Raw genomic sequence first — 27,080 nt, forward strand, 5'->3', positions numbered from 1 at the left:
TATTTTCTTCTTCTTCTTTTCAGCGTGATACCGTTCTATGCGGCAGCGGCTAATGTAATAAGGCTGGTGTAAAATGCTGAAGTTTGCACCAGCTGAGGACCAAAGCCAGACCTTTAGCACCGGCAAGCCTGTCATAATGAACTTCTGTATCCCCTGGTGAGCGAGTTAGCCGATAGGCCGATAGGTCATTTCTAACGGGGCGGGCCCACTCACATAGGAATGTCTTTTAAAGTGTGCAAGTGTGCATTTCTGTGTGTGTGTGTGTGTGTGTGTGTGTGTGTGTTTTTGTATGTGTATATCGGGGAGGGACATGAAACGGGCTGTATTGATCCTTGGCTAGTGAAAGGAGTCCGACTCAATGGGATTGATCTTTGCAAAGCTCTGTTTTCTCTGCATGGACACAGACGGGAGGAAGAGGAGGAGAAGAAGGAGTTCATTGCAAACCAGGACCAGGAGTACTGAGCCAAAAACTTTTTTACCGCCTAACATAAAAAAAAAATAACACCTGGCCATCTGACATGAGTGGTGGATGCGTCCCCCCCACCCCCCACCCCCTTCCCGCTCTGCCTCAAATAACCAGAATAAAGAAAGATGGATCTGCTACAAGCCCGCAAGCTTTGATCCCCCTGCCTTGCGTGCGCTTTGAATGATCATCGAACAGCGGGAAGCTAAAGGAAAAAAAAAGAAAAAAGGATGAGCTTGCACACGTGCAACTGTGCACAGGAAGCCGCACAGGCAAGTATGACGGGAGTGGTTGGGGGGGTGCAGATTGATCGGCGGGATGGATAAAAGAGTCGGGAGTCGGCGGTGTGTGCCGCACGGACACACTTGACTGGCGCACGGAGCTGACCTCACACCGGGCGGCGGCCGGTCGATAGCACAGTCCCCACCCGCCCACCGCCGCCGCCACCACCACCACCACCACCACCACCACCCCAGCCTATCAGCTCCCTGCCAGGCCTCATAGCCGCAGATGCATCGTGGGAAGTGTGGCCACAGGAGACCAACAGTGTTGCTGCACCATATGGACTGTGACACCGCGGGGAGAGTGCTGCTGGAAGAAGAGGAGGAGGAGGAAGAGAGAGAGAAAAAGAGTTAAGTGAGAATAGACGCGAGAGAGAGGCACCGCGGAGTTTTCCGCGTCTTTCAACCAAACATTTGTGCAACTAGTAAACGAACGGAGGAGTGGAGGCTCGCACAATGTGTTCCGGTTTTGAAGAGCCTGCGGAGACGAGACGGGCTTGTTTCCTCAGCAGCAGCAGCAGCAGCAGCAGCGGCAGCAGCAGCGGCAGCGGCAACAATAAACAACAGACAGAAAGGATTTGACTCCATCAGAAAACGTACTTGATTTAGTGAATGTATTTCAGAAATGAATTCCAGGCCTGAAGAGAATTTTGGAGTATTAGGAATTCATCAAAGGACGGAGCCGGGCTCTGAAGATGTTGTCGTGTTGTTGGGCCCCCCTTGCCTCCGCCTGACGACGCCTTGAGGTCAGGACAGGCTGGAGTCGCCGCCGCGCAGCTCCAACGATTGCGCGCCCGGCCAAACCAATTTACAGTTGTGCGGCGCACAATCAATGCACACCGGTCGGCTCCTAAAGCTGTCGTCAGATTCATGCAGGGGTGATTCACGCCGTCTGGGATTAAACACCCGGCGGAGGCAGGAAGTGTTGCTGAGTAAAACGAAAGCAGGTTATTGACTGATCTGCTTTCACCTGCCGTACTTCTTTCGCACAGTGATTAGTTTAGCTCATCAACCCAAAGAGGAGCTCTCTTTTTTGCTCTCTCTTAATCATGTTGCGTCGCAGTGGTTCATTCTAAAGAATAGGGCAGATTTTATGTTTTTTTTCAGATTTTCCCAGAGCTGATTTGTGAATCTTGGATTATGCTTTCAGAGCAGTGCACCCTTCTCTTCACTCTTTTAATAAAAAAAATGTTTTTGCTTACTCAACAAAAATCTAAAAACTGCTAAATTTGAAGACTAGTGGTGTGTCACTGTAATCGCAGTCCATCATTGCGGTCTCCTGCTAAGTCCCTGGCAGTGCGTCACAATGTTTGGAAAGTTCAGAGTTTCCTGAAGCAACAAGTCTGACTTGAGGAGCATCGACCTCCTTTGGAACTATGTTTCAGGCACGCTTGGGGTGTTATTGAGGAAACCGTGACATTATTCTGCTCCAGCAGGCATGAAGTTACTGGGCAGTTTTTGCAAAAATGATACTGCAACTCAATAGTGTCCAATGCAGCTTGCAGCTGCGTGAAAGGCAGGCGGACAATTTTCAGTATTCGAGATGATTTTGCGATACCAAAAAAAAAAAAACCATGTGTCCTCAGCTGAAGTGTCCCTCAGCTGAGAAAACAATCAATTCAAAATATTTTTTCCAAAATTAGGTTTCTTGTGACCTATCTCGCCAGAGTGAAGCGAAACATTTTGGAAATGAAAATGTAACGACTCTCGCTGGCCGCTTTATTGGGTGCACCTTGTTGGTGAGCGCATATAAAGGCTGCACGTTCAATTAGAGTTGTAAACCTCCAGTCTGACCTTTGACCCCTAACTTGGACAAGGCGTTTTCCTGCTGTGGAAAATAACACCTGACATAACACATGTAGAAAAATTGCGCCTCGTCTTGCTGCGCTCTTTAATCAGCCGTACCTCGTCTTAAAATAACAAGTCACAATAAACGGAGGTGTTGGGCTCGGTTCAACGTGAGAGCAACCCCCTGTTTACCACCCGGTGAGGAGATCCAATTAGACGAGAGCGGCTCCTTGTCAGGCCGAGGACACAAGTTTGGGTTGGGATTCCACAAATGTCATGTAAATCCTTTATTTTCTTGTTTCCTTTTCGGCACGTACAGACAAGCTGTCTCTCCGAGCTCCTTGCATATTTTGATAAAGCGGATTTGGTTTGTGTGTTTTAACGAACCCCCTCAGTTTTATGGCCGCTCAAATCCATTGTTTCCCCCATTACAACCTTATTACCTAGCTTGCTTGGATAAGCAGAGCCAAATAACACATCCTTTTCCCTCGCTATAATATGCAACAGCCTGGAAAGCCCATTACAAGTACTCACAATTTAACCCCGCTAAACAGTATATTTGAATACATCAGTGATCCCGCGAAGGAAGGAGCTGCAAGCAAACCCCAAATAAATGTTACATGAAGATAAATATACCGGAGTAGTGAAGGGGAGGGAGGTAACAAACAGCAGAGAACAACACTCGTCGGCAGTTTTAACACCTTTTCTTCTCGCCGTCGTTCATTTCCTGCACGTTGCTCAGGTCTGAATATACATCAATCGCAGCTTTTCTGTCCCCCCGCCCCCTCCCCCCAAAAAAAAGGGCATCCCGTGCCGAAGATGCAATCGCGACAATTGTGTAAACTCTAAACAGGCCTCCCCGTGGTGCTGCTCACTTCCGCCTTTTCCTTTGGTTTGATTGTTCAGCTCCTCGCTGCTCAGAAGCTCCCCGAGGTTCTCGCTCTGTCTCTGCGGGGGCTCCTGCATCATCACCGCCGCTGCAGTCTTCACAAACTTTAGCCTTTTCGCCATCATGGGGAAGCTAAACGATCCTTTTCTATTCACTTTTGACACATCTCCCCCCCTTGAGACAGCCGCCGCACTGAGGAGGCAGCAGCAGCAGCAGCAGCAGCCACCTGCCAGCCTCACTGCCCAGACAACACTCAGCATCATCTGCTGTTGCCTCCTGCTCTCTTTCTCTTTGGGTGGCTGTGTCTCCATCTCTCACTTTTTTGGTGACTTCTCCTTTATGTTGTTCTCGGCTTTCCCTTTCTGTGCCTCCTTCCTTCCATTGATGCTCTCTTATGGTCGCTTTAGTGATCACATCACACATTTGTTAGGTAGGGACTTTGGTATGTGAGTGTGTGTGTGTGTCTGTCAGACTCTGTCTTTCTTGTCCTTGTTTGCTTTTCGTGAATCTCTTTTAAGCTCTTGTTGGCTCGCTCAGTTTGTTTATTCCAGAAGAGTGATTGGTTGTTTATTTGGGATATTAAACTCATACAAAACCTAGAGAGTGTAATATTTACCCCGTGTTGCATGACAAGTTGTCAGAGTTTGTCTAAAAAAGAAAAAGTCGGAATCATATAATTGGACGCTACCTTCAGTAATCCTTTTTTTTCTGTCTTGCAGCAGACAGCCAGGGCGTCAAATATATTTCATATTTTTTGGATCATCCTCCAGCGAACAGTGACCTTGAAAGATCTCCAGCCAAACTGAAAATATTTTTCATCACCCTGAAAAAAAAAAATCACTTCTTGTAATACTAAAAATAATTACCCTACATTTTTGGCATAACTGTTACTATTAATAAGCATCAACAGAAAGAAATTTATGGACAGATGAAATTTAAATTATTTAAATGTTCAGTTTTATTTCGTCTGCAGTAGTAGCAGTAGTATATTTCACTGTCTGCACTTCTTGTTCAATAAGTTGTAAAGCAAAGAGAAACGTCAAGCTGCCATTATGACGAGAGAAGATGTTCTCCTGGAGCTGTCGAGTGGGTTCCACCAGCTTGTGTCTCTGTAGAGGAGGAACATCACGATGAGGCTGAAGGTGAGAGTCACAGTAAGAGGCAGCTGTAGACTCTCCTCTCCTTCTCTGCATCCCAGTGGTGTTGGAGACACTTCCTTGCAGTAGCTGTGTCCACAGGAAGTGGTCACCGGATCCTTCAGAAGATCCAGACAGAGGCAGCAAGATATCATTTTTGGGTGCAGTTGAGCTCCTGACTGAGCCATTTCACATCTGAGAGCAACTGACTGACCGACTGACTGACTGACTGAGTTCCACCTTCTCAGCAGTGGAGCTACTGAAAGCTGAAGGACACCCAGACTGAGCTGTGATTGGCTGCAGGGAGCACAGGGGGCGGGGCATCTAACCTCCTGACATATTGCAGGAAGAGGAGTGTCAGGGTGTGTGTGTGTGTGTGTGTGTGTGTGTGCGTGCGCACTTTGTTTCCTTTGTCGCTGAAGACAGACGACGAAGAATCAAAGTTCGAAGTTCACAAACCGAGTTGTTTAATGTGATTTTAACACTGTTAGTGTTTTCTTCATGACATGGGTTGCTAGCTGTGTGTCGTGCTATTTTTTCTCTCACAAAACTCTCACAAATTCATCCACATCCATTCATTCTGATTCTGACACTGGTACTAACAACAGCATCACTGCTACTGCTTTTAGTACATGCAGGACCAAAAAGGATGCACGCGGTAATTATATCTCTTATCAGTTTGAAACAAAACTTCACAGTACGAGAGGCTGGGGTCTGAGGAAGCATCTCCCACCTCCGCTACCTCCAAGTATTTGCAAGCCACAGCGTCACAATGTGACTGATCCAGTGAGGCACAAGGGGCTCAGCCTCGGCCTCCGAGGCATGGAGGCGCTTGAAGAAAAACTTCCAGGTTGAGAGGATATTCATGTCCCTAACTCCTTGAAATGAATTTTGTGATTTTTCACTTCTGTCGGGTTGAAGTGGCCGACAGCTGAAGTTATCTCTCCGAGCAGAGAGGAGGGGAGGGTTTTCTGCGTCCCGATAGCTTCGGTATGTCCTGTCGTAGCAGCTAATGATGTTATGAATTGCAGAAAAAAAACGAGGCACACACGTCTCTGCAGCCCTGCCGAGACATTAGCCATGGGTTTGTGTGTTCGGATATGAAAGTGAAGGAGAATGCATCCACGGCTAGACTGTGTGCCGCGTGCGCGCTTCGGCGTTCCGCCAGGTTCCTACGCAACCTGGACGGCTGCTGATCAAAGAACGGAACGAGGCAGCTGCGCGCTATTAAATATAAATGCCGGTGAAAATAAATGTGATCCCCTTTCGTCTTCCCCCCGATCTCTCTTCATCATTGTCTTCTGTCTGGCATCCTGCTCCCGGCCCTGCCAGCTGCCAGCGCTCAAAAGCGTCCCGTGGCTGTGGCAGCAGAGCGGGAGGAGTCACAGAGCAAGATCCCGGGGGCCGCCGCCGCCGACCCCTCTTCTCCTCCCCTCTCCTCTCCTACTCTCTGAGTCACACTTCCTGTCGTCACTCTTTTGTCAGACACGGAGCTGCAACAGGCGACAACAAGCGGGAATGTCTGCAAAGGGGAGTGAAAGTCAAAGTAGTGTGTGTGCCTGGCGTGCAGACATGCAGATCTCAAAAAGGGCCCCCATTAGTAGTGACTCACCTCAGATGGGGAACAGCTGAGGATGTGAGAGAGAGAAGTGATGAACGCCACAAAAGATATTTATTAGAGTTTGTGGCAGGAAAAAAAATTTCCACACGCAGGACTAATAAGGCTATATTTTGCACTCTGTATCACTGTACGGTTGCCTGTTTTGTGCTGTGACACTGTCATGCAGATATATATACATATAAATATATATGTGTGTCTATATATACACACACATATAGGCACATATAGACACAGAAACACATGTATATTTATGTTTTTTGCCATTTCGCACTGAGATCATCATCTTCTTAATCCAATCTTAAGGCCTTCATGTGTTTTGTACTAGTTTTTAATTATTATTTTGCACGACCAACAGAAACAAACAAAAAAAATTCCCACTGGAACAAAGCTCATTATTTGTGCCGTCAGCACAGAGCGTTGTTTCAGCACGTGAAACACAATTAAAACAACGTTAGGGACAACACACATGGCAAGGTGTCGCCAATTAGTTGTGCTAGTTAGGAGGTCCAGTGAGTGCGTGTTATCGATTGCGCGTCAAGAGTTTTTTCGCAGGTGTTCAACGGGTTTAAAAAACAAACAAATGGAAATACATCGATATGTGTTATGCAGTACGAAGAGTTTTTTTTTTTCCTCGTGTAAAAAAAGAAAGAAAGAAAGCAGGCTGTAAAGAGAACCAAGCAGTGCGGTTTATACATATAAACATGTTCGAAATCAATCAATCAAATCAAATCAAAATCAAATACATATAAGCGCTACAAGCTGCGGCGTTACTCTGTGGTCACAGCAGTCGTGAGGGTCCCTGAGGGAAGAGTTATTAATACACCATGTATTTGAAGGGACTACTAACAGATTTTTTTTTAAGCCACAGGGCCTAAAATCAGCAGCTACCCTGCTAGCTACCAGCTTCCCAGAGTTCCCCAGTATTGTTGGTTTGAACATGTGAGTCAGTCCATCTAAAAGCATCTTGTCTGCCCTCAGACTTCCTTCTGTGAACTGCAGCAAAACAGCAAAATTAAATTCCCTCCTGGTTTTTGTTTTTGTTTGTTTTTGTTTTTGTTTTTTTTTTACATTGTGATTATATAAGTCTGATTTATTGTGCTTCTAAATTGCCACCGCATTGCTCCATTAATATTGGAGAGTGCGTGCCTGTCAGCGTGAGTGCAGCAAGGCGGGACAAATAGATTTGACCCCAGCGAAAATGTTGTTTTTGGAAGGCTGAACACCAAATACTGATTGAAGCAGATTATTTTGTTCGACGAAACAATGTCATTAATTTGGAGAGGAAAAAAAAAACTCCACACCTTTTCTTTTTTTTTACACGAATAATAGAAGTGCACTCTGGTCTTTTTTCCTGTGGAAAGACCGTGTTTAAATTGATTTTTATAGACATGTAAATGAGGTGTCTGGTCTGCTGTTTGTCTTGCGGTGGACAACTTCGACATTGTGTAGCTTGGATTGCACATCTGCACATCACATAAGTTGATGTTTTTCACCTGTTTCGTAACGTCCACTAATGTGGGAATGCAGCATTAAAACATAGCTGCTGCTGGCTGTTGGCGTAGATAAATATGCTTTAGTTAATGACAGCACAAGTCATTCACATGCGCATGAAGTGACTATCAAAAAACATAAAAAAAAACATTGAAAACGTGTGTATTTTCATCCTATTTCATTTCAATAGGTTGCTTGAAATTTTAATGTTTCAGACTCGTGAGGAAGACTATATCGTACATCTGTGATATATGCAAAAAAAAATGCAAATTATTTGGGCAAAAGAAGAGCTTAAGCACTTACTCGTTGAGTACCACTGTATCTTGGAATTCAACACAAACTCATCATCCCTCTACATGTTTCTCTAAGCTGCCTTCAGTGTTCAGAACAGGATTTATGGCCATTTGTTCCATTTATTGTAACGCTAATCTAAATAAATTTGCTTCCCCCCCCCCAACAAATAGAAATCTGAACGCTGGACAGATTTCGAGTAATAAATGTGACAAATGTGGATATGGAGAGGTCGGGGGAATTGCATGTTGATGGTGCCAACAGCAATATTCAGCACAGACGTTGGCTCACAATGTTGGTTTACAAACGTGACTCCTAACTGACATTTGCGACAGTTTTGTTGTTTGTTTTTTTCAGTTAAAAATAATTTCTAAAGCAATGTGTCTTTTTTTGGTCCGAGTTATGTTAATCTGTGTTTGTAGTGACCCTCTTTGACTCGGCTTTCACAGCTCCTGATGAATGAGGCAGATTGTAAATGTCAGTGTTACTAAGTGACTTTATTTATTTATTTTTCCAGCTGTGTCTAAAATTGAACATGTTACTCAGCAATATGAAGGAGAGAAAGAAAGAAAAGCTGACTGAGGGGCATTAGGTTCACATTTTGGCATCACGAGACCATGATGTCACCAGACCAGAAGGTCACATGACAATTGATTGAGGCTTGTGACATTTTGCTATGGTGCTTCATCCACCTGCTGTCTGTTAGCTTTTGCTGTCTCAGTGAATTGTTTGAGATTATCTACTAACCGACTATTGCACAATATAATATCACAGCAGCGTGAACCATGAACTTTATGGACTTTTACTTCATCCATATATTTCATGTGTGCATGTGCATAATGTTGGGCACTTTTCAGTGCTGTGCATAGATGTTGTATAGACAAATCAAACTTGTGATTTCTGCATGATGTAAACTACGGCCCGGGTAAAGTAATGATATTAATAGTAAGTAAGTCATAAAATAGCTAAATTTCATCCAATTTTTCAGTGTTTTAAGTGACATTTCAATAAAGAGCTAAATACCGTGGGGCTTCAAAGACACTGATTTCGTTCTAACTTTGCTTTTGTTGATTTTCAGTTGACATTAAAGCAGATATTTTCTCCATATCCCAGAATATATTTTTTCCTCCTATGAGGTGGCTCACCAAAACACTCCATCCATCTGCTGCTGCTGCTCCGGCCCCCTCTGTCACATTTGCAAACTCATTGTGGCCCCACCAGTCAAAAAAAAGAGTTTGCCCAGCCCTGATCTAAAGGGAGATAATGACAATGAAAGTTGGCAAAGATATTGCCAGCGAATCCGCAGAAAGGAAGTATTTCTTGATTGAACAGCATGCTCCTTTCTGAGCCCACGCTGTATGTGCTGCATTTGGCTTTAAGCCTTAAAAAAAAAAAGAGGTTGTTGAAGTTTTCTCATATTTTATTCTTCTGTTGTCAACCAGGCCGGGGCAGGTATCCGTTGCCTCGACTCCAACCTTTTGTGTCGGCGGATGAAAGATGCCCCCTCCCTCATACTCCCCCCCCCCCCACCCCACACACACCTTTTCTGACTGCGTGTCTCGCGGACAAGACCTCCTTCAGAGTGCACGGTGTTCTGTCATGTCCCGTCATGTCGCGCGTCCAACCTGGACTCGCTACCCTCCAGGCCGGGAGTCAAAGCCGGTGGGATGGATGACATTTGTCACACCTATTTTGGTCCGCTCATTAGGAGTTCTGGGCCAGAGCGGAGCAGGGGTGTCAGCTGGGGAGCTGTGGGAAGTGTTTTTCGGCCGCTCAGCCGCTCATATTGGGAGGGATCTGCGAGCTTGTTAACGACACGCAACATGTTATGGGGATACGTATGCGCGCGGGCGTAAAAAAAAAACGTGAAATTGACTTTCGGGCTAATCAACACCAAACTCCTCCGAGGTCGCCCGCCTGCCGGCGCCTCTCGCTGCGACGTGTCGGCCTCGCGGCGAAGGTCACGCTCTCGTCCTGTCGTCCAGGCTACTGTCGCTCTCTGTCTGCCCGATCTGCCGCCTGCATTTTCATTTCATTTTATTTTTTCCACTGGGGCATGTTTTGTGTCTGAGTAGCAATGGAAATGGGTTTTTCAGAAAATTCAGTTTTGTCTGGTTGAAAGCGGCTGGCAGTGCCGTGCTGCACTGATGCTGGTGGTCCCAGTGTGTCGGCTGGATGCTGCAGAAAATGGGCGGGGCTGCTCTGTTAATCACCCCTCAGTTGAAGTGAGGAGCGCTGAGCCTGCGCGGTTTCACACGTTTGCATCTCTAAAGTTTGCATTTGTTGTGAATTGTGTTTTGCGTATTCCATGATTGTATTTAAAGGCTCCCACTTTAAAGCCTTGTTCAGGTGTTTAGTTCACCTTTCAGACTCCGGTGAAGTTGCCTTTAAAGGATTCACTGTGGACAAAAGGAGAAAACACGCAGTTCATTTAGCCCTATGCTTACAACCATCTGTCAAAACACTTTTTGTCCTGCTGGAGCTGAAACTTCACTCGCACCTTACTTCCTGAAGGGCTGATTTCTATGTGATGTTTTTCAGTCACGGGCAGGTCGGACACACAGATCATTGTTAGAAAGTACAGGTGAAGCCAGCATCAGTAATTATAAATACCCTTGTGTTTGATCCTGTTTTTTAAACGCAACAGGCAAAGCTACAGATTCTGGATCTTTATCTTTCTATCTTTCTATCTTTCTATCTTTCTATCTCTCTCCTCATTCACTGCTCGGGATTCAGCGCATGTTTCCTCGGCGCTTCCCCCCAGCCAGATTTCATGGGAATCAACTGTTCCGTCGTCTTAATCTTCTTTGAGACAAACAAGCATCAGAGAGGGCAGGTTAAATAAATAAATGAATATATAAATAAATAAGTTACAGAAAAAAGAAAAAAAAACAGCTGCTTGTCTTTCCTGCTCAGTCGCCCCGAAGCACACACAAGTTTCTTACGTTTTTTTCATTTTTTTTTTCATGTAGCTGTGAAAAGATGCAGATCATCATCAAACACGTGGCAACAGATGGATCGCCCACTGTTTGTCTGCCGGTGGCGAACATGTTCAGCGTGTGATCGTCTGCGCGCTGCTCCAACTTCAATTTCTCTTTTTTCCTTCTTTTATTCAAAAAAAAAAAAAACTTCTCATGCGGACACACACATTTGTCCTGCCCCTGCACTGCCAAGACTCGCTTATTAAAAAACAAAATATTCCAGGGGTCTGGCAACAATGGAAGAAAAACTTCACTCTGGTGTTCAGCAGCTGCAGCCTTGCACAGACATAGCCCATAAAATAAAATTGTTATGACATTCATGTCTGCAAATTGGATAGTTTATTGATATATAGAGTCTGTTGTTGCCCACCACGATGCCCATCAGTCTCAATCTCAGGCTCCCTCCTTTTTTTTTCCCTTTTCAGCGTTTTCATCTGGCCTTTAACTCCGCAATAACTTAATTCCAAAGCCGCTTTCTTTACAACCTAATCAGGCCAAACTGCTTCCTTTCAGGCCCGAGTTTCCTTCCTCCCCGTTGTGATTCTGTCACGTCAGCGCGCGCAGGCAAACCAAAGTACCCGCTGTGCGCTTAATTGTTTGCACGCCAGCTATTTTACACGTCTTACTCCCCCCCCCAAACACAAACATTTGGCTCGTACCAGACAGACTTTCGGCTCTTGTATAAAGGAGCAAAGCGGTGGAGGCAATCAAACATAGTGGCGAGCGGCGTTCCGCATCCACGCTTAAAGGAAAGGCCGTCGTCGTCGTTGCTGTTCAGCGCCAAAGGATTTGACCTTGATTGTGACACCATGCCAATTAAAAATAACACGTCAGATTGCACAGCAAGACCGCGCATTCATGCTCTTTATTTGTGATTACAAGTAAATCCACACATTTATTTTGTGGACGTCGAGGAACGGCGTTTAAAATCTGCCACCGGCTGATTTATTCATTTACTGTATTTACCTCTTCTCTTCTTTAATCCCGACAAACAAGAGTCAGAGAATCTCCCCCTTTTTAAGCAGGATGAGGCTTTTTATCTGATGGTCGTGAGAGCGATCACTCAGATAAGATATTATTCCAAAGAGAAAGGAGAGACTTAATACCTTAAAAGCCTTTAATACTCCAAATAAGGGGGCAAGCATTAGAGCTGATCTGGATATCGGGCAAAGAAAAAAAAAAGTGTTTGTAATCCTTGTGGATGTTCCTGTCCGTGCTTTTGTCTTTTAGCTGAATGACACTGGTTAGAAAATCCATGAAATATTCTGTCAGCGGCCAAAGATAGTTTGGATATTTTTAAGTATGTTTATACTTTTCAGACATGTTTTTCACATTTTTACAATTTTTTCATTCAAAATAATCTTTAAATTGAAGAAAATAATGCACACATTAACCAATCTCAACATCAAATAACCGATAGCTGCGGCTCTAATTTTTATTTGAATGAATATTTTTCTCCGTGGCTGATGCTTAGCAGGCCGGAACAACCTTTTTTTTTTTTTGTTTGGCTTTGTTCCTCCCTTTACGTAACCCACAGCTCGCGTTTTCACGCCATCATGCTTGAGTGGTCTAATTACAGTGGGACCTCGTTGGTCTCGAGACTCCAGCTGTCCAGCCGGCGGAGCTGCACGCCGCTCCTCCCTGCTGACCGACGGAGGAGCTGGCAGCAGACACACAGCGTGGCTGCGTCGCTTGCGTGCGGGACGCACATGCTTCCAGCGGAATCCTGACCCCAACCGGGGATTCCACAGGAAGTGTGGCTATTTCCGTAAATAGGCAGCATAATATCTGACTTTTTTTGTCTTGAGATTTATGATTAATATATTTATTATTCCAACAGGGTTTTTCAGCAAAAAGTACCATGTTGAGTTTCTAAATCATCATCCAAATTCATTAATGAGTTGATAACATGAGTTTTCACACATGCAGGCCAACAGTAAAATACATCAGACACTGATTTCTATGAAGATTTCAACTACGGTTCAAAACGATACTTTATTGTCACACTCAGTGAAAATGCATTTTATTTTGAAAAAAAAAAGCACTTTAATGTGCTGATTTTGGCTGATATTACTATGTTCATATGTCACATGTCACATTTTTATCACAGAGGTTCATGAATCAAACTCTTCCAACCAGATGCAGCACTCGTGCGTTTGCGACTTGTGACCGATAGAATCATGAAATCAGTCCTGAAATATATATTGTGTTTAGAAAAAAGAAGGGCATGTCAACAACCTGTGTTGAACCAGATGTTTAGTGTAGGGCTTTTGTCATCGTAAGAAACCTGTCTCAGTAGTGTGAGTTGAGAGAGCTGCACCTCTTTTTCATATCCATTTTTTTTTCTTTTCACTCTCTGATCACCATAGAAACCATATTTGTAAAGACATTTATTTTTATTCTTCACCAGTGTGTGTGTGAGTGTGTGCACGCGTGGCGTGTGTGCACGTGCATGTGTGAGAGAGCGAGGGAGGAGAGGGGGCAATACTGTACTTGTATGCGCTGCAATTATAGGTGCACAACAGACCTACAGTCTCGCCAATCCTTTTTTTTTTTTTTTTTTTTTCTTTTCACACTCAACGTTGACGTCTGTGTTGAAGGTCAAGGTCTGAGCCAATCAGCGGCGTCGCCCTCGACACTACGCCGGTTTCGGCTCTGTTGGTCCGCGGTCTGTCTTTGTCCCTAACAAACTGTTCAGCGCAGCCGAGGCTTTCATCGTCTCTCAACAGGTCCACTCCTGTTGCCTTTTGTTGCCACTGCCTTGCTTCACTTTCTGTTTTGTTCCCCTCGCTTTCTCCCTCTGCAATTTAAGAGAATGCGCTTTCTCTTTTTTCCCCCCTCCAAAAAATAATTTAAACAGTGTAACTCTGCTGCTGCTGTTACTGCTGCTGCTGCCAGTTTGCACGACAAATGCCTTTTATTGTTTTGACACCAAATAGAATTGTGACCGTGTCCTTCAAAATTCATGAGTTCATTATTTTTTTCTCACTCTGTTTTCTCGCTGATTGTTTCTTGGAAAAATGATAAACACGATTTTTAATAGTCCTATTTTAAAAATGTTGCCAACTAGTACAATGTTCAAGGTAATTCACTTCAAAACTGTGTGGTGGAAGTGCTGCAATCTCTGCGGTGCTCCATAAAAAGATGAGGGCTTTCTGTGACGTAGCTGCATCATCTCAGAGTATCAGCAGAGAGCATGCCACTTAGGTAAGAAATTCTTTTTTGTTTTTTTGTTTTGTTTTTTTGTGCTTTCGAAAAGACAGGAAGAAGAGAATCAATGTAATAAATAGCCCACAGGCCTGGCTGAAAAACAGCAAACTTTAAATATGATAAAAAAAAAATAAAAAATAGCATTGGCAAGGATACTGTATATTAAATAGCACTGAAAGAGTAACAACATACTGTTATAATGTAATTACATTGTGTTGCTTTCCAAGCCTTTTACAAAGCCTTTGTGGAGTAAAGAATTTTTTAACTTTTTTATTTTTTTTAGCAAAACTTCAGCGAAAACCCTTAAAAATCGCATTTTCCGGTCGCACGCAGCGGGGAAATGTAAATGGCTGCTGAAAAAAGGCGGAATGAGGCTGCCAGGAACCTTAATTCTGCCACATTTTTCTCAGTGACAAAGAAAATTAGGCCTTAACTGTTATCAACAGTCATTTTCGCAGTTTGGGCGGATCCGCGGCGTGCGGTTGCATTTGCCTCCTGATTCTGATGCTTTCTCCGCCACGGGAGCAAATCAGTTCACTGGTTCAGCACTTCAGGACAAATCAGGACTTTCCCTCAAATGGTGCTTCCCTCCGGGGCTGGAAATGACATGTCCGAGGGTGGCCTGCCGCTGTAAACTATTGGGTCCGCAAAAAAAAAAAAAAAGTTGGGGGTGGGGGGGCGGGGGGGGACATAATTGCAGGCAGCGGAGCCCACATGCTCTGCCTGTTTTTACATGCTTTACAGAATCACCCAGTGGGGTGAGGGAGAGTCAAGCAGCAGAATGCAGAGTCCTGCTGCCTATACTTTGCCTGTCAAACCGCTAACAAGCACAAATGATTTTTTAATGATAGGCCCCACTATCCCACGAAGCTGTCTCCGCACAAAACAATCACACTAACAAGCGCACACGTGCGCGCGCCAACAACAAACTGCGCCGACACATTTTATCCCGCGCACAATCGCAGGAGTCTCGCCGAGGGAAGTGCGTGCGTTTTTAATGGACGGCCGCGGCTGTCTGTCTGTCTGTCTGTATGTCTGTCTGTCCGTCTGTCCGTCTTTCCCCTCTCAGACTATTTTATTAAACATTACAACAGAACACTTCCTTATGCGCCGCAACTTACATCGCCTGGGGAGAGGAGGAAAAAAAGGAAAAAATAACAAAGCGCACGTATACGCCGCGATGCGTGAATGCTGAGATGATGATGATGCTCCTTAAAGGCCCCGGCGCTGACGACTTTGTATACCGTTGAGACGAGATTGCAACAATTTGCGGCGACTCCCCCTTGAACGGAAGATTGCCTCGCGTGGCGTCTATAAATATTTCCGGCGTTGCGCTCTCCTGATTTTTGAATTATGTGTCTGAATAGGCAGCTGCATTTTTACCAGCGCCAATGGGTCTCTGTCACATCCAGTACATGCAAAATCATCAAATATTTTTGATATGATGTACATTGATTTGATGAACAGGGCAGTGCGTTATAGCTTCCTTATTCAAACCGTGAATTCAAACACACGAGGTGCTTCAGCTGTTTGAAGGCATCTCAAGGTCTCAGCACCACTTGATGGTAAACGTATTTCTCTGCTCTTCTCCCCCTCAACACACACTGCTCACTGCGGACGCGCGCACACACACACAGCAACACTCACTCATGCATATTGCCAACTTTTCTCTTGCGCACATGTTTTTCATCATTTTCTCTTTTATTTATATTTCTTTGTTTCAAGTAATATCTCGACATTTCATCATCATCATAGATTTTTCCCCTTCAGTCAACCAGTTGGGGCATTTTCTTCATTTTCTGTTTTCAATAATCCAGTGTTCTTGGCTTTTCCCTCTGGCTTGCGCATGTGAACACTGAAGATCGTTTGAACGACTCTTTTCTTTATCGTTTCAATTTGTTTTCTATTGCCACTCCCCCACTCAAGCCCCGCTGGTTTTATGCAGCCTGCTTTGGTGGATTGCAAAAAAATAAATAAAATTAAAAAAAACTTAAAATCACTCCTACAACCATTTAGAGTTCCCAAGTTCCATCAAAGAACATGCAAACTCCAGGCCTTTCTAGGTGTGTGGCTGTGCACTGCACCACTGTGTTACTCTTAATTTTGTCCATCTCTTCTCTCCATCTGTCTTGCCTGGCATTTTTTATTTTATAGGACAGAATTCAAGCAGCGTCTTAAGGCTGTGTTGCGTGTTGCCCCAAAAACAACTCTCACTTTGGTGCTCAATGTACAGCTGACCGATCAGTAACCATGGTGAAAAGTAAGAGGTGCTAGCGCCCTGGGTGGCTTCCTCAAGCTACTCAAGGTTCAAAATGCACTTTTTTTTTTCCCCTTCTGTGCATCACAAGTGGAACCGTGACAGCAGAGTGCATAGGGAGAGACATCAATCGGATTAAAAAAAAAATGAGGGGTCACTTTTGCCGCCACATCTGTCATAATAGCGCGCTGCAAACATGCGATTGGTCCCCTATTTGTGGAATAACTGAGATGGATTTCCACGTCTGCCGCGGCTCCGAGCGCCGATCTGTCTTTCTTTGAGGAAGGCTGCGGGTGTGTGTCTGCCGCTGATGCTGATAAGGGGTGATTGGATTTTTGCATGTGTAATCACTGGTTATGGGATGTTAATTGTACTGAGTGGTGGCCTTTGGGATGTAACACACTCACAGAGAGACACACACACAGAGAGACACACACACACACTTTCATAAATGCACACACGCTTTCATGTTTTTTTGCAGATCTCTCTTTGCTGCGTTTTCTTTTTCTTTTTCTTTTTTGGAGCAGCAGACTCGTTCGTGGCCCACTTCTTCTCTTCTTTTGTGGTGTAGCGTGATGATTTGCATAAAGGCTAACCCTAAATGTGATTGTGGACTAGATGGCTCTCTTGCTAGCCTTGCAGTCCGACGTGATTTGCTGACTGCTGATAAAAAAAAAAAATGCATGTGCTCCACTCTCTCAGGCCTGCTGGAGTTCTCCCCCGTGCTGCTGCGATACTTCATCTCAGGTACGGACGGACGAGTCAAACGGCTCCAGCTATAGATTCTGTGGTAGAGATGTAGCGCCGTGTAGTTCTGTGGTGCGATAGCATAGTAGATCTTAAATGCCCCACACCCCACCCCCCCACCCCTTTTTAATGTATTGTAAAGAAATATTTTTTTTTCTTTTTCTTTTTTTTTTTTTGCTGCCGCCGTTGCCTCTTTATAAAAAGTGGGAGGAAAAGAGAGGGAAGCCAAGAGGACGTGGAACGGTAACGTCCCCCCCGGTGCCTTGTAGAGCCTGCACAACCTCTGTAGCTGGTTTGCTGCCCGGCAAACCGTAGTGGAGAAGCTGTGACCACCTGTGGAGTTATTAGCTGGCCTCTGCCGTCTAGTCCGCTCCATCTGTTTGTCTGAGCAGCAGACGTCTCCAGCCCTTCACCACCACCACCACCACCGCCGCTACCCCCCCACCCCCCTCCTTCCCCACCACCCTCGAGCTCGCTTTCCTCTCAGGTCCGACCATCTCCCCCCTCGTTGCTCCCGGCGCAGCTCCGTGAGGAGCAGCCTGCGAAGAATGTGGCGGGCCGATTTTCATCTGTTTAATTCCCCTTCGTCTGATTGCGTCCCCTACGCTTGATGAGTCACAGTTAAACTCAGCCGCGCAGCTGCGCTGTTCCCTGCCGCCGCCGCCGCTGCCGCCACGTGGACCTGTCTCTGCTCGCCGCTTCCTTCCCTCCCCAACCCCTTCCCCTTCCCCTCCGCACACTGCTAATGAAGTGAATCGCAACTATTTTGCCCCTCCCGATCCCTTTACCCCAACAGCTGATGGTGAGCGATTGCATCCACAATACTCTTTTAATTAGTATGGAGAATAAATTGGTTGAGCATGCCTTTTTCCTTAATTGCTTTTCCTCAGCTCGGATTTAATTGGGCTGCAGCACTGTTTATTGATCTCCTTTGATGTGCTTTAATTTGGATAATTTTATATATTTATTTTGGATGTGACAAGATGGTTTGTCTTAAGGTGGTGGGTGGGGTTCATCGGGGCCGGTGCCACAGCAGACTGCAGCAGCAGGATCGGGTGCGCGATGGTAACTAGGTGGGGAGACGATCAAATCCAGAAGGCAGGAAAAGCAGCTCCATTACAGCCCGAGAGGTCTCAAGTGAACAGCTCTTTGATCTCGCATCAACATCTCATGAATGCCAATGCGACGCTGTAGGAAAAGCAACGCAACACGGAGGCGGACCTTCTGAAGCAGCGCCGTCAGACCTGCAGGCCTCTTGTACTCCAGCTCCTCCAGTTGCCCGCTTTGCAGTCGTGGCCTGATTCATGCTGCGTCAACTCCACCCCACCCCCATGCCCCCAACCCATCCCCCCTTACTTCCCGCCTGCCCACCCGCCACACAAAACAAAGAGCAATTCTCGCCCTCCACCTCCGTAGTTTGATAATTGTCGTGCCCCTCGGCTCGTGATTGTCACTTTGTTTGCTGAATGCGTCACTTTGCGTGCCTGTTTGTGTATTTGTGTGCCTCGGTTTTACCGCTTTCAATTATTCCGGGCTGCCGTTCAGACCAAATCCGGCGCCGTGTGAAACACCCCAGGAGGGAGTGTCACTTAATTAACATAACCGAACCCAGCGTGCGACACAGAGTTGTATGTTTTGCTGCGTTCCAGTTTAATTGCCGGAGCAGCTTCCGTCTGCGAAGAGCAAGTTGTTGGTTTTTTTTCTCCTGCAGCAGGCGACGGCATCGCCAGACATACGATAATTATCGCATTTCTACAGTAATGTTTCCTGTACGCTATACAATCAACAATTATAAGTCATATAACGTAGGGTTGTATATCCCTTCATTGCCTGGTTAAATTAATTACTTATGTTAAATAAAATATACATTCAGGATATTAATACTGCTATTTTAATGTAAAAACTTCTAAACCAAAAAAAAAAAAAAAAAAAAGTTCTAGGTTATAATATGCAGAAATATTGTCATGCATTATTGTTGCAAATGGTGCCGATTCACTTTAGGGCTGCAACGATTAGCTGACGTAGTCGATTACGTCGATGACATAAATTCGTTGACGCGAAAATTGAAGCGTCGACGCGTCGTGTTATTGTTATTGTAAATTGCCGAATGACAAAATCACACTTCAGCAGCTACGTGCTCATTTGTACCTGCAGTGCAGTACTGAGCGCTGATGGTGGCAGTGTCGCTCAATGTTTACACCCTGCAACAAAAAAAACAGAGAAGAAGAACGACTTCTTCTCTGAAAAGGCTCGGAAATTCCGACCCAAAGTTTCTAAAGTTTAGGAATATTTCACAAAAAAAAAAAAAAATGAAGCAAAGAAACACGTTAGGTGCTAACTCTGAAGCTAGCCTAGCATCCATGGTAGCACAACGGCAACACTCGAACACTTTAAACGCCAACACCCCGGAGTCGCTGTATCGTCACGCACCACAGAGAGGAGTTGACAAATAACGCCGAGGATAGTCATTTCGTAGTCGCTTATCGAACGATAGTTCACTGAGGTAAAAGCGTACTTTACGGCAGTAAGTAAATTACAGCCCCTGTTAATACTAGTGTTTATACTGAATTGTCACACTTTCACTTATCACTAATCAACGGTGCACGTAACCTTTAAATCGTGAATTAATTTACCCATGATATTTTACCTTGAAACATATAACAACTATGTCACAAATACATGCTTTGTGTGTCATTATTTTTGATATATATTGTTTGAAAACGTATGCTGCCTGTCAGAGCACAACAGTAACACGGGTGTGAAGATTTAAGCAAGTTAGGTGACAAAGAAATCCAAAATAGGTGGTGAAAATAAAGAAGATAATCGTGACTAATCGAAAAAATAATAAATAGATTAGTCGACAACAGAAACAATTGCAGCCATAATTGACTTCAGTTGTCCAGTAATTTTTCCTTAAGATTTATATAATGGTATGTAATAATGGTAAGCCGCTGATAAGATACTTCAGTAATTCCCATCTGGCGTACAGACCTTGTTGAAATGTTTGGCAACCCCAGATTCTCACTCGCCCCACTGTCTCTTCCACAGGGGGGAACTTCACCCTGGCCGAGCTGGGGGTGTGTGAGCCGACTCCTGCTCCGCACCCGGCTGCCGTCCCCTACTGCCCCGACCTCGGCCTCCTCCAGCGGGGTTACTCCCTGAGCGCCGGCTCCGATGCCGACTCGGACCCCGAGGGCCCGCTGTCCCCAGAGCGAGCCATCCAGCTGTGGGCCGGACAAGGGAGGGTCAAGTCCCGCCGCAGCTCCGGAGTGTCCAGTCACGAGAACTCGGCGCTCACGCTCACTGACTCGGACAACGACAACAAGTCTGATGACGAATCAGGTAGGAGTCTGTAACTGAGTGGCTACATAAATCTGTGGAGAAAGTGTCATTGAGACTGCCAAGATGAGAAGGAGAGGATCTATCAGACTGGTATTGTAATCCGGTCAATCTTGAGTGGGGTCCTTATAGTGAGAATCTGCTACACACATCTGTCGATATTTTTTTAAATGTTAAAAACGGTCATCAAAGAGATGGCCATTATATGAATGGCAAAGCGGTTTGGATTTATGGATCAAGCCTGTTTCTGATCTGAGGAACGGTACTTGGGGCCCCCCGGGGAGCAATCCCTGTTTTAATCAATAGCACTTAGCCAGAACCCTCTAAACTCTCCCCTCCTTCCCCACTTATCTGCTGAGATCTCACCAATGGTCTGTCTGTCATCAAAAAAAGTCCTTTAGATTTTTTTTTTGGCGGGGGGATGAAAGGTGGGGGGCCTACACCAGACCATTTTATTTCCTCCTGATCCAACACGGGCACTAACCTTTATTTTTTTCAAAGACTCCCTTTTGAATATCCGTGCCAGTGTGTGTGTGTATAATGATCATAGAGGCTATCTAAATCCCCTGGAAACTTTGTTTATTGCCAGCTTCCCATTTCCTTGTTAATCCTGGCACAGCTATAAAAAAAAAAAAAAATGTGCACAAGCTTCAGCAGAGGTGTCAATGGAGGTTAATGAAAAGTGGATGGAAAGAGAAGCAACAATCTAATTAATTGCATTCGCGGCAGCTGCATGTATCAGCTCCAGATCAACCTTCCGTTGGACTGCGGGCCCCCGAATCAGAAACAACTTCTGCCGACTGATCAAACTACTCAACACCTATTAAACACGTCATGAAACACCTTCCCCGAGACGCGCCTCACATCCCCATCACCCGATAATTGCTTTGTGGTTAATTACCGAGCTAATCTTGCAGCCGCAGATATCAGCTGCAGACGCCGCTGCCTGCTCGTGCTGTCTCAGGGCGAGGGGAGCGGCGCTGAGCGGCGCTGTCACCGCCGTTCACGGGCCTCGGCTTCAGCTTCTTAATCCAGCGCTGCACTGCGATAATCACTCGCCTGCAGTATGATGTCAGCGACCGTTGAAGAGATCAAAAGCGGTTTTGTTTGTCGTCAGTTTCCAGAGAGGGACTTGTGCCATTTCTGGATGTGCTTTTTTTTTTTTTTTCTTTTTTTCCCCTTTTTTTTTTGTCCGACGGAGGAATTTATATTGACGACTGTGCAGAACAAATGTCACATCAAAGTCCAGGAAATTTAATGCAGGGACATCAAAAGCCTACCTTTTCACGAAGCCTTTCGCAGGAGCAGTAACCGTCTTCTGACACCGTCGGCAGTGTTTTAGAGACCAGACGTTTAGGTCGGTCTTCTTCTTCTTCTTCTTCTTCTTCTTCTTCTTTTTCTCCATTGCTGCCACAGGAGATCACAGGTAGCGCTGCAAACCCAGTGAAACGACCAGGCGTGTGTCTGATCGAGTCACTCGCTGACTTACTTAGTTTTGCCTTGAATGTGGAATTCTTGCCGTTTGTTCACAACCCAAAATGGAACATCTGATTGTGGAGACATGTCACACTTCAAAGCACCCCGGGCAAAGATTTCACTCCCATCAGGACCGAACAGAGGGTGGCACTACCCCTCCAACCCCTCCTACACCTCTCCACCCCCCAAGCTGTGTGGCTGCTGAAATTTGAAAGTCTAAGATGCCGGTGTTGCCTACGTTCTTTCCAATAATTGAGATTTTTTTATTTATTAATTTTTTTAGCATGCTCTATGGGTGTGAGAGCGCGCCGAGCCCAAACTCCTGCGTTGCGCACATGTAGGTGCGAAACAGGAGCAACGGGAGTGTGGAAACAGCCAGGGGAGGATCTGAGGGTCTAATAATAGAGATAGACAGAAGCAGGCAGGGCCGCAACATCATAAACACATGCTAACAAATCAAAAAGAACGGTGACGTGCTAAAAACACCAAACAGCGCGCCGCGGCGCTCTCATCTCCCGGCGTCTCTAACAAGCTTCAGAAGTCTCACCTCCTTTTGCTACTCCTCACCCATCCACCCTCCCCCCGCCCCCCACGACCCCACCCACCCGCCCACTCTCTCTTCTTTATCTTTCAAGCATCCTCTTCTGTTGCCTCTTTGCTTATGCTGCACCGCCGCTCACCATCCGTTGTTATGCACCTGTCGGTGAAGCTCCGCCTGCGTGACTGACAGGTGTCAGTTTGAGGGGCTCCGTCTCCCCTTCAGGCCAGGAGAAGACATGTGGATGAATGTCGACTCGTGCCCTATTGCGCAGCTCACTACCAAAATAGAAAACCCCTGGAAGGTGATGACAGACATGTCAGTCGCTTTAAAGTGCTTTGTGTCTGTCTGTGTTGTTGTTGTTGTTGTTGTTGTAGTAATAATAATAATAACATACATACATGCATACATACATACATACAAAATATGTAATTAATAATTAGTATAGTTTCCAAATGTTATATTTTAGAATAGGATGAGGCCTAAAATACATGTGCATTTTAAAAAGCAGTGCATTGATCGTGCAAGTACTTTTGATTGGGGGAGCAGAAATTTTCTTCAAAATCAACAAAACATAAACCAGGTCAATAACGTATTAAGGAGTGTGATCCTCGAGACAAATTGCCAGCGTTTGTCACGCTGCGCAGTTCCTTTGCTAGCCCCAACACAATTATAACCCAGTGTACATCCAACAGTTCTCACACTGCGTGGGGAGTGGAAAAAAAAACTTTGCATCCATACATCTCATCGAAAATACAAAGATCAACTTTATATGTGAAAATAATGCTGTTAAAATGCAACAACTCCGGCAACCAGATCTGAATCATTATGTCAATTATAATAAAAAAATAAAACGATAAAGCACATTTCTGTTGTGTTTTCCACTGTAGGCTGGTGGAATCTGTTGATCGGTATCAGACTGCTTCCATTTGTTTTTGTTTTGTTTTTGTTTTGTTTTTGTTTTGTTTTTTTCATTTACTGCTAAATACCAATTACCAAAAAAGTGTGCAAGCCTTTTAAATGAGTTTCCTCAAAGCAACTCTGGGTCCTCAAAGTAATTTTACATCCTGCTTTTATTGTCTAATATTGAATAAAAACACTCCCTTTTTATTGGCCCTTCCAGACACTGTTAAAATAAAGAGACTAGAACGTTGACTTGGCAGAACCGCGACAAGTTTGGTCTGCACAAATGACACAGCGAGACAAACAAATGCAGGATTAGTGCGGCGGCATTGGGGGAGAATTCATTTTGGCAAAGTGGAGGAAGAGATTTACCGTCGCACTGCGCCCTGCCTCGTAAAACTTCCGTCTGGAAACACAGGCAGGAGGGGACGAGAGGCACACTGTAAATTCTGTGCCCCCCCACCCCATCCAGCGGTGCCTGTTTGCTGCATCCAAACTGCAGTGATTGGACGAGCGCTGAGCGATTAAAGTTTGCACGAGATGAAAGAAGTTCAAGGTCTGACGCCTTTTAAAAGGCACCGCGGCGTCGCAGAACATGCGGTCGCCACCCGGCCCCCTCTGCCTCTCGTTTTTTGTGAGCGTCTGTTAAATCCCTGCCTGTTTAGAAAACAGGCTGAGTTTAATTAGGCTCCACGTTAATAAATCCTGGGTTTACAAATATGGTCAACTTTATAAACAGGGATTTATTGCGGCTGCCGCAGTAGGAGCGCAACCAATCCCATCATTCTCACAAGAAGATAAGGTACTCCCACACGGCCCCACGGCCTGCGAGTTCATCTGATGCCTGTGAAGGTTCTCTCTCATCGTAGTGCTTGAGGATGAACTTAAGGCAACTGGACTGGTTTTGATGTTTAGAAGACCTTTCGCCAAAAGGTTTCTTCAGCTCTGAAAAGCAATGGTTGGAGAGTCCCATGTATTTAACCACCAAGGTGGAGAAAAAAGTCAGAGATGGTCCTGAAGGGCCTTTAGATCCACCTGGATAACCTAAAAGAAAGTCTAAGTCTAGTCTAGTCTATGGCTGTCCTACCTGGGCCTTTAAGTCAACCAAGGGAAGGAAGGATGAAGATCTAATATCCACCAGACAATAGGAGGAAATACATTGTTGTCCCTTATGTTTCTAAGCACCATTTCAGACCTGGCAGCCTCCTTCAGGCAAAGGCTGGTCAATCCAAAGGACAAAACACTCTTGGGGTTACCAGTGTAACTGCCTTGGGTAGCCTATCAGTAAACACATTTGCTGATCGGCAGAGTAAACACTTCTACAACCACCTCCAAGTTTTTGCTGTTGTTTGATATGTGGGACTCGCCAACCTCTTTCTTTTTTTTCAGAAGTGAAGAAGCTGTTCAGATTAGAGGCGAATCATCTCCAAGACACCAAAACCAGTCCAGTCGCCTCAACTTAACCTTCAAATACTGTTTTGACAAACGTGACGGGATATATTATTTGGTAGAAAAGGCCTGTAAATAGACTCTAACCTATATACCCATATAGCCTATATCTTAGACTGTGGTATGTGTGGGCACGCCCAGTGCTTGTTTTCCTCGCCCCTAAACGCTGTTATGTAATTCAATGCATTTTCTTAAAACTTATGGTTTGTTTGCATATTTTTAACACGGAAATGAATTCTTTTCACGCCCCCTTAAAACAGCTGTCAAATTCTTTTCCCCTTTTCTTGTTCTTTTTCTTTTCCTGCTAACCAAAACTGTAATTACACTTTACAAAAGCAAAGTGATTCTTGATTAACTCATCAAATTTACAAGCACAGGTGGCAAAGTGCCTGCACCAACATTCCCCTCATTTTTTCTTAGATTTTTCTTTCTTTTTTTTTCTTTCTTTTTTTAGTGGACCATGCAAATCATAAATCAGCCGTGTTCAAATCAGACACTTTCTTAAACATTCAGAACCCGCTCGCCTAGGGAGTTTCTTGCAATCAAGGTAAATAAAGATAATGTTAAATTATGATTATTTTCATTTCTGCGCAAAAGCATACTTATACTTTGGAGCGTACATTGTAATTACGTATCACAAGTAACTGTACAAGTATGTTGCGGTTGTTTTTGTTTTTTGTTTGTTTCTCTTCCCATCACGGCCACTCACAGTGCCAGTAACCTGGTCCAGGCAGCTCCGGCCTATCAAATTCCACCAACACTTATAGAGTCGGACTGCCGAGGTCCCCCAAGACCTCCGCTGTCCCCTCAGGGTCTCCGTAAGTGTGTGTGAGCTCGAAAACTGAGAGTGTACGGCCGCGTGTTAGAAAGGTTGGGGGGCATTAGCCTCTGATTGAGTTTTCAGAGAGCAACGTGGGGTGCGAAAAGCCCGACAATGGTCTAACAGAATTAGTGGCCAGTGATGAATGGTGTGCGAGAGCAGCACTGACAGCTCGCTTTCACAAACACGCAGAATGTGAGTGCGTGCGCGTGCTTGCGAGTGTGTGCGCATGCTAGCGCGCGCGCGTGCGTGCTAGCGAGTGTGTGCGCGGGCATCGGAGACTCCATATTTCACCCACTGGTTCAAGGACTTTTTATCCATGCAGCGCGGAACAGCACGTGCTGGGATGAATAAACTTGCGATGGACACGCACACTTGCATAGCCGCACGTAAGCGCGTATGTCCATATGGGCCCCTCTTGAGGTTTTAGCCCCTCGCTTTTGAAAAATGCCTCGCAGTCACGATCAATAAAGATTGGCCCTGCTCAACATACTGGACACAGCGCTCATACACGCTCACGCCTTCGCAGGGGGCGCGGTGCTGAATAAAAAGAAACACGTAAACACTCGCAGGCTCCTCGGAGTGACTCAATAGGGACTATTGTACGATGCAGGTTCATGTTGGCGTATAGAGGCAGACAAGCACGCAGACAAAATGCACACAGGAAGACAGGTGTGCACGCAGGCAGTCAGGCAGGCAGAGGAATAAGAGCGCTGTTTAATATTGATCACAGCAGATGGACGGTAACTCACATTAAAGACGCGGGAGAGTGAAAAGTGATAGAGAGGCAAAGTTGAAAATGTTGCAGAGGTGGAAAAGACGAGATGAGAGGCGTTTTCTTTTTTTTTTTTTTTCAAGGAAAATCTATGAAGAATTTTTTTTTTTAAGTGTTGTACAGAGTGTAAGTCGTTTCCCTGAAATGAAAAAAAACAAACCCCGGCCATATTGCAACGTCATTACTGGGTGAGGCTGAGTCACTGGGTCGGAGACTGCTGCGTCGCTGCTGTCGGATTTTCTAACTTACTGGCGAATATGCTGCCGCCCTAATAGGGAATTCAGTTAGCCGTAATGGCCTCTCGTGCCATATCCAGAACCTGCTGGAGACAGAGAGAGCGAGAGAGAGTAGGGGGAGCGGAGGGGTGTGGGAGAGGTGGATAAGAAGAAGTGAAGATGGCCGGTGAGTCCTCCAGGCCATTATGAGTCATATTTCCCCCCTTTGCACGGTGCCGAGGACACTTTTATTCTAATGGCCGAGGAGCTTCGCCTCCTGACAAAGACCCAAACCAGGAGGAACGAGCGTAAACACGGCACCTCTGGCAATAAAAAAGGAATCAGAGACGGTGTTCACTTTTGTTTGTATCCTTTCCATTGTTATCATCACCCACCATGTCCATTTTATG

General features: G+C 45.3%; 1 protein-coding gene across 1 annotated transcript in view; it reads left to right on the top strand.

Moving 5' to 3' along the window:
• The window catches only part of LOC142898560 (teneurin-2-like), a gene marked incomplete at its 3' end in the record, with an annotated part of 54,387 nt that overhangs the window by 26,997 nt on the left and 310 nt on the right, over positions 1 to 27,080 (top strand). The window contains exon 3 of the mRNA XM_076041537.1: positions 20,204 to 20,497. Within this exon, the coding sequence (XP_075897652.1) occupies positions 20,204 to 20,497 (294 nt within the window). The remainder of the gene's footprint in view (positions 1 to 20,203; positions 20,498 to 27,080) is intronic.

The sequence above is a fragment of the Nelusetta ayraudi genome, unplaced genomic scaffold (genome assembly GCF_046127955.1).
Source record: "Nelusetta ayraudi isolate G7.1 ecotype Tasmania unplaced genomic scaffold, CSIRO-AGI_Nayr_v1 ptg000068l, whole genome shotgun sequence".
Lineage (NCBI taxonomy): Eukaryota > Metazoa > Chordata > Actinopteri > Tetraodontiformes > Monacanthidae > Nelusetta > Nelusetta ayraudi.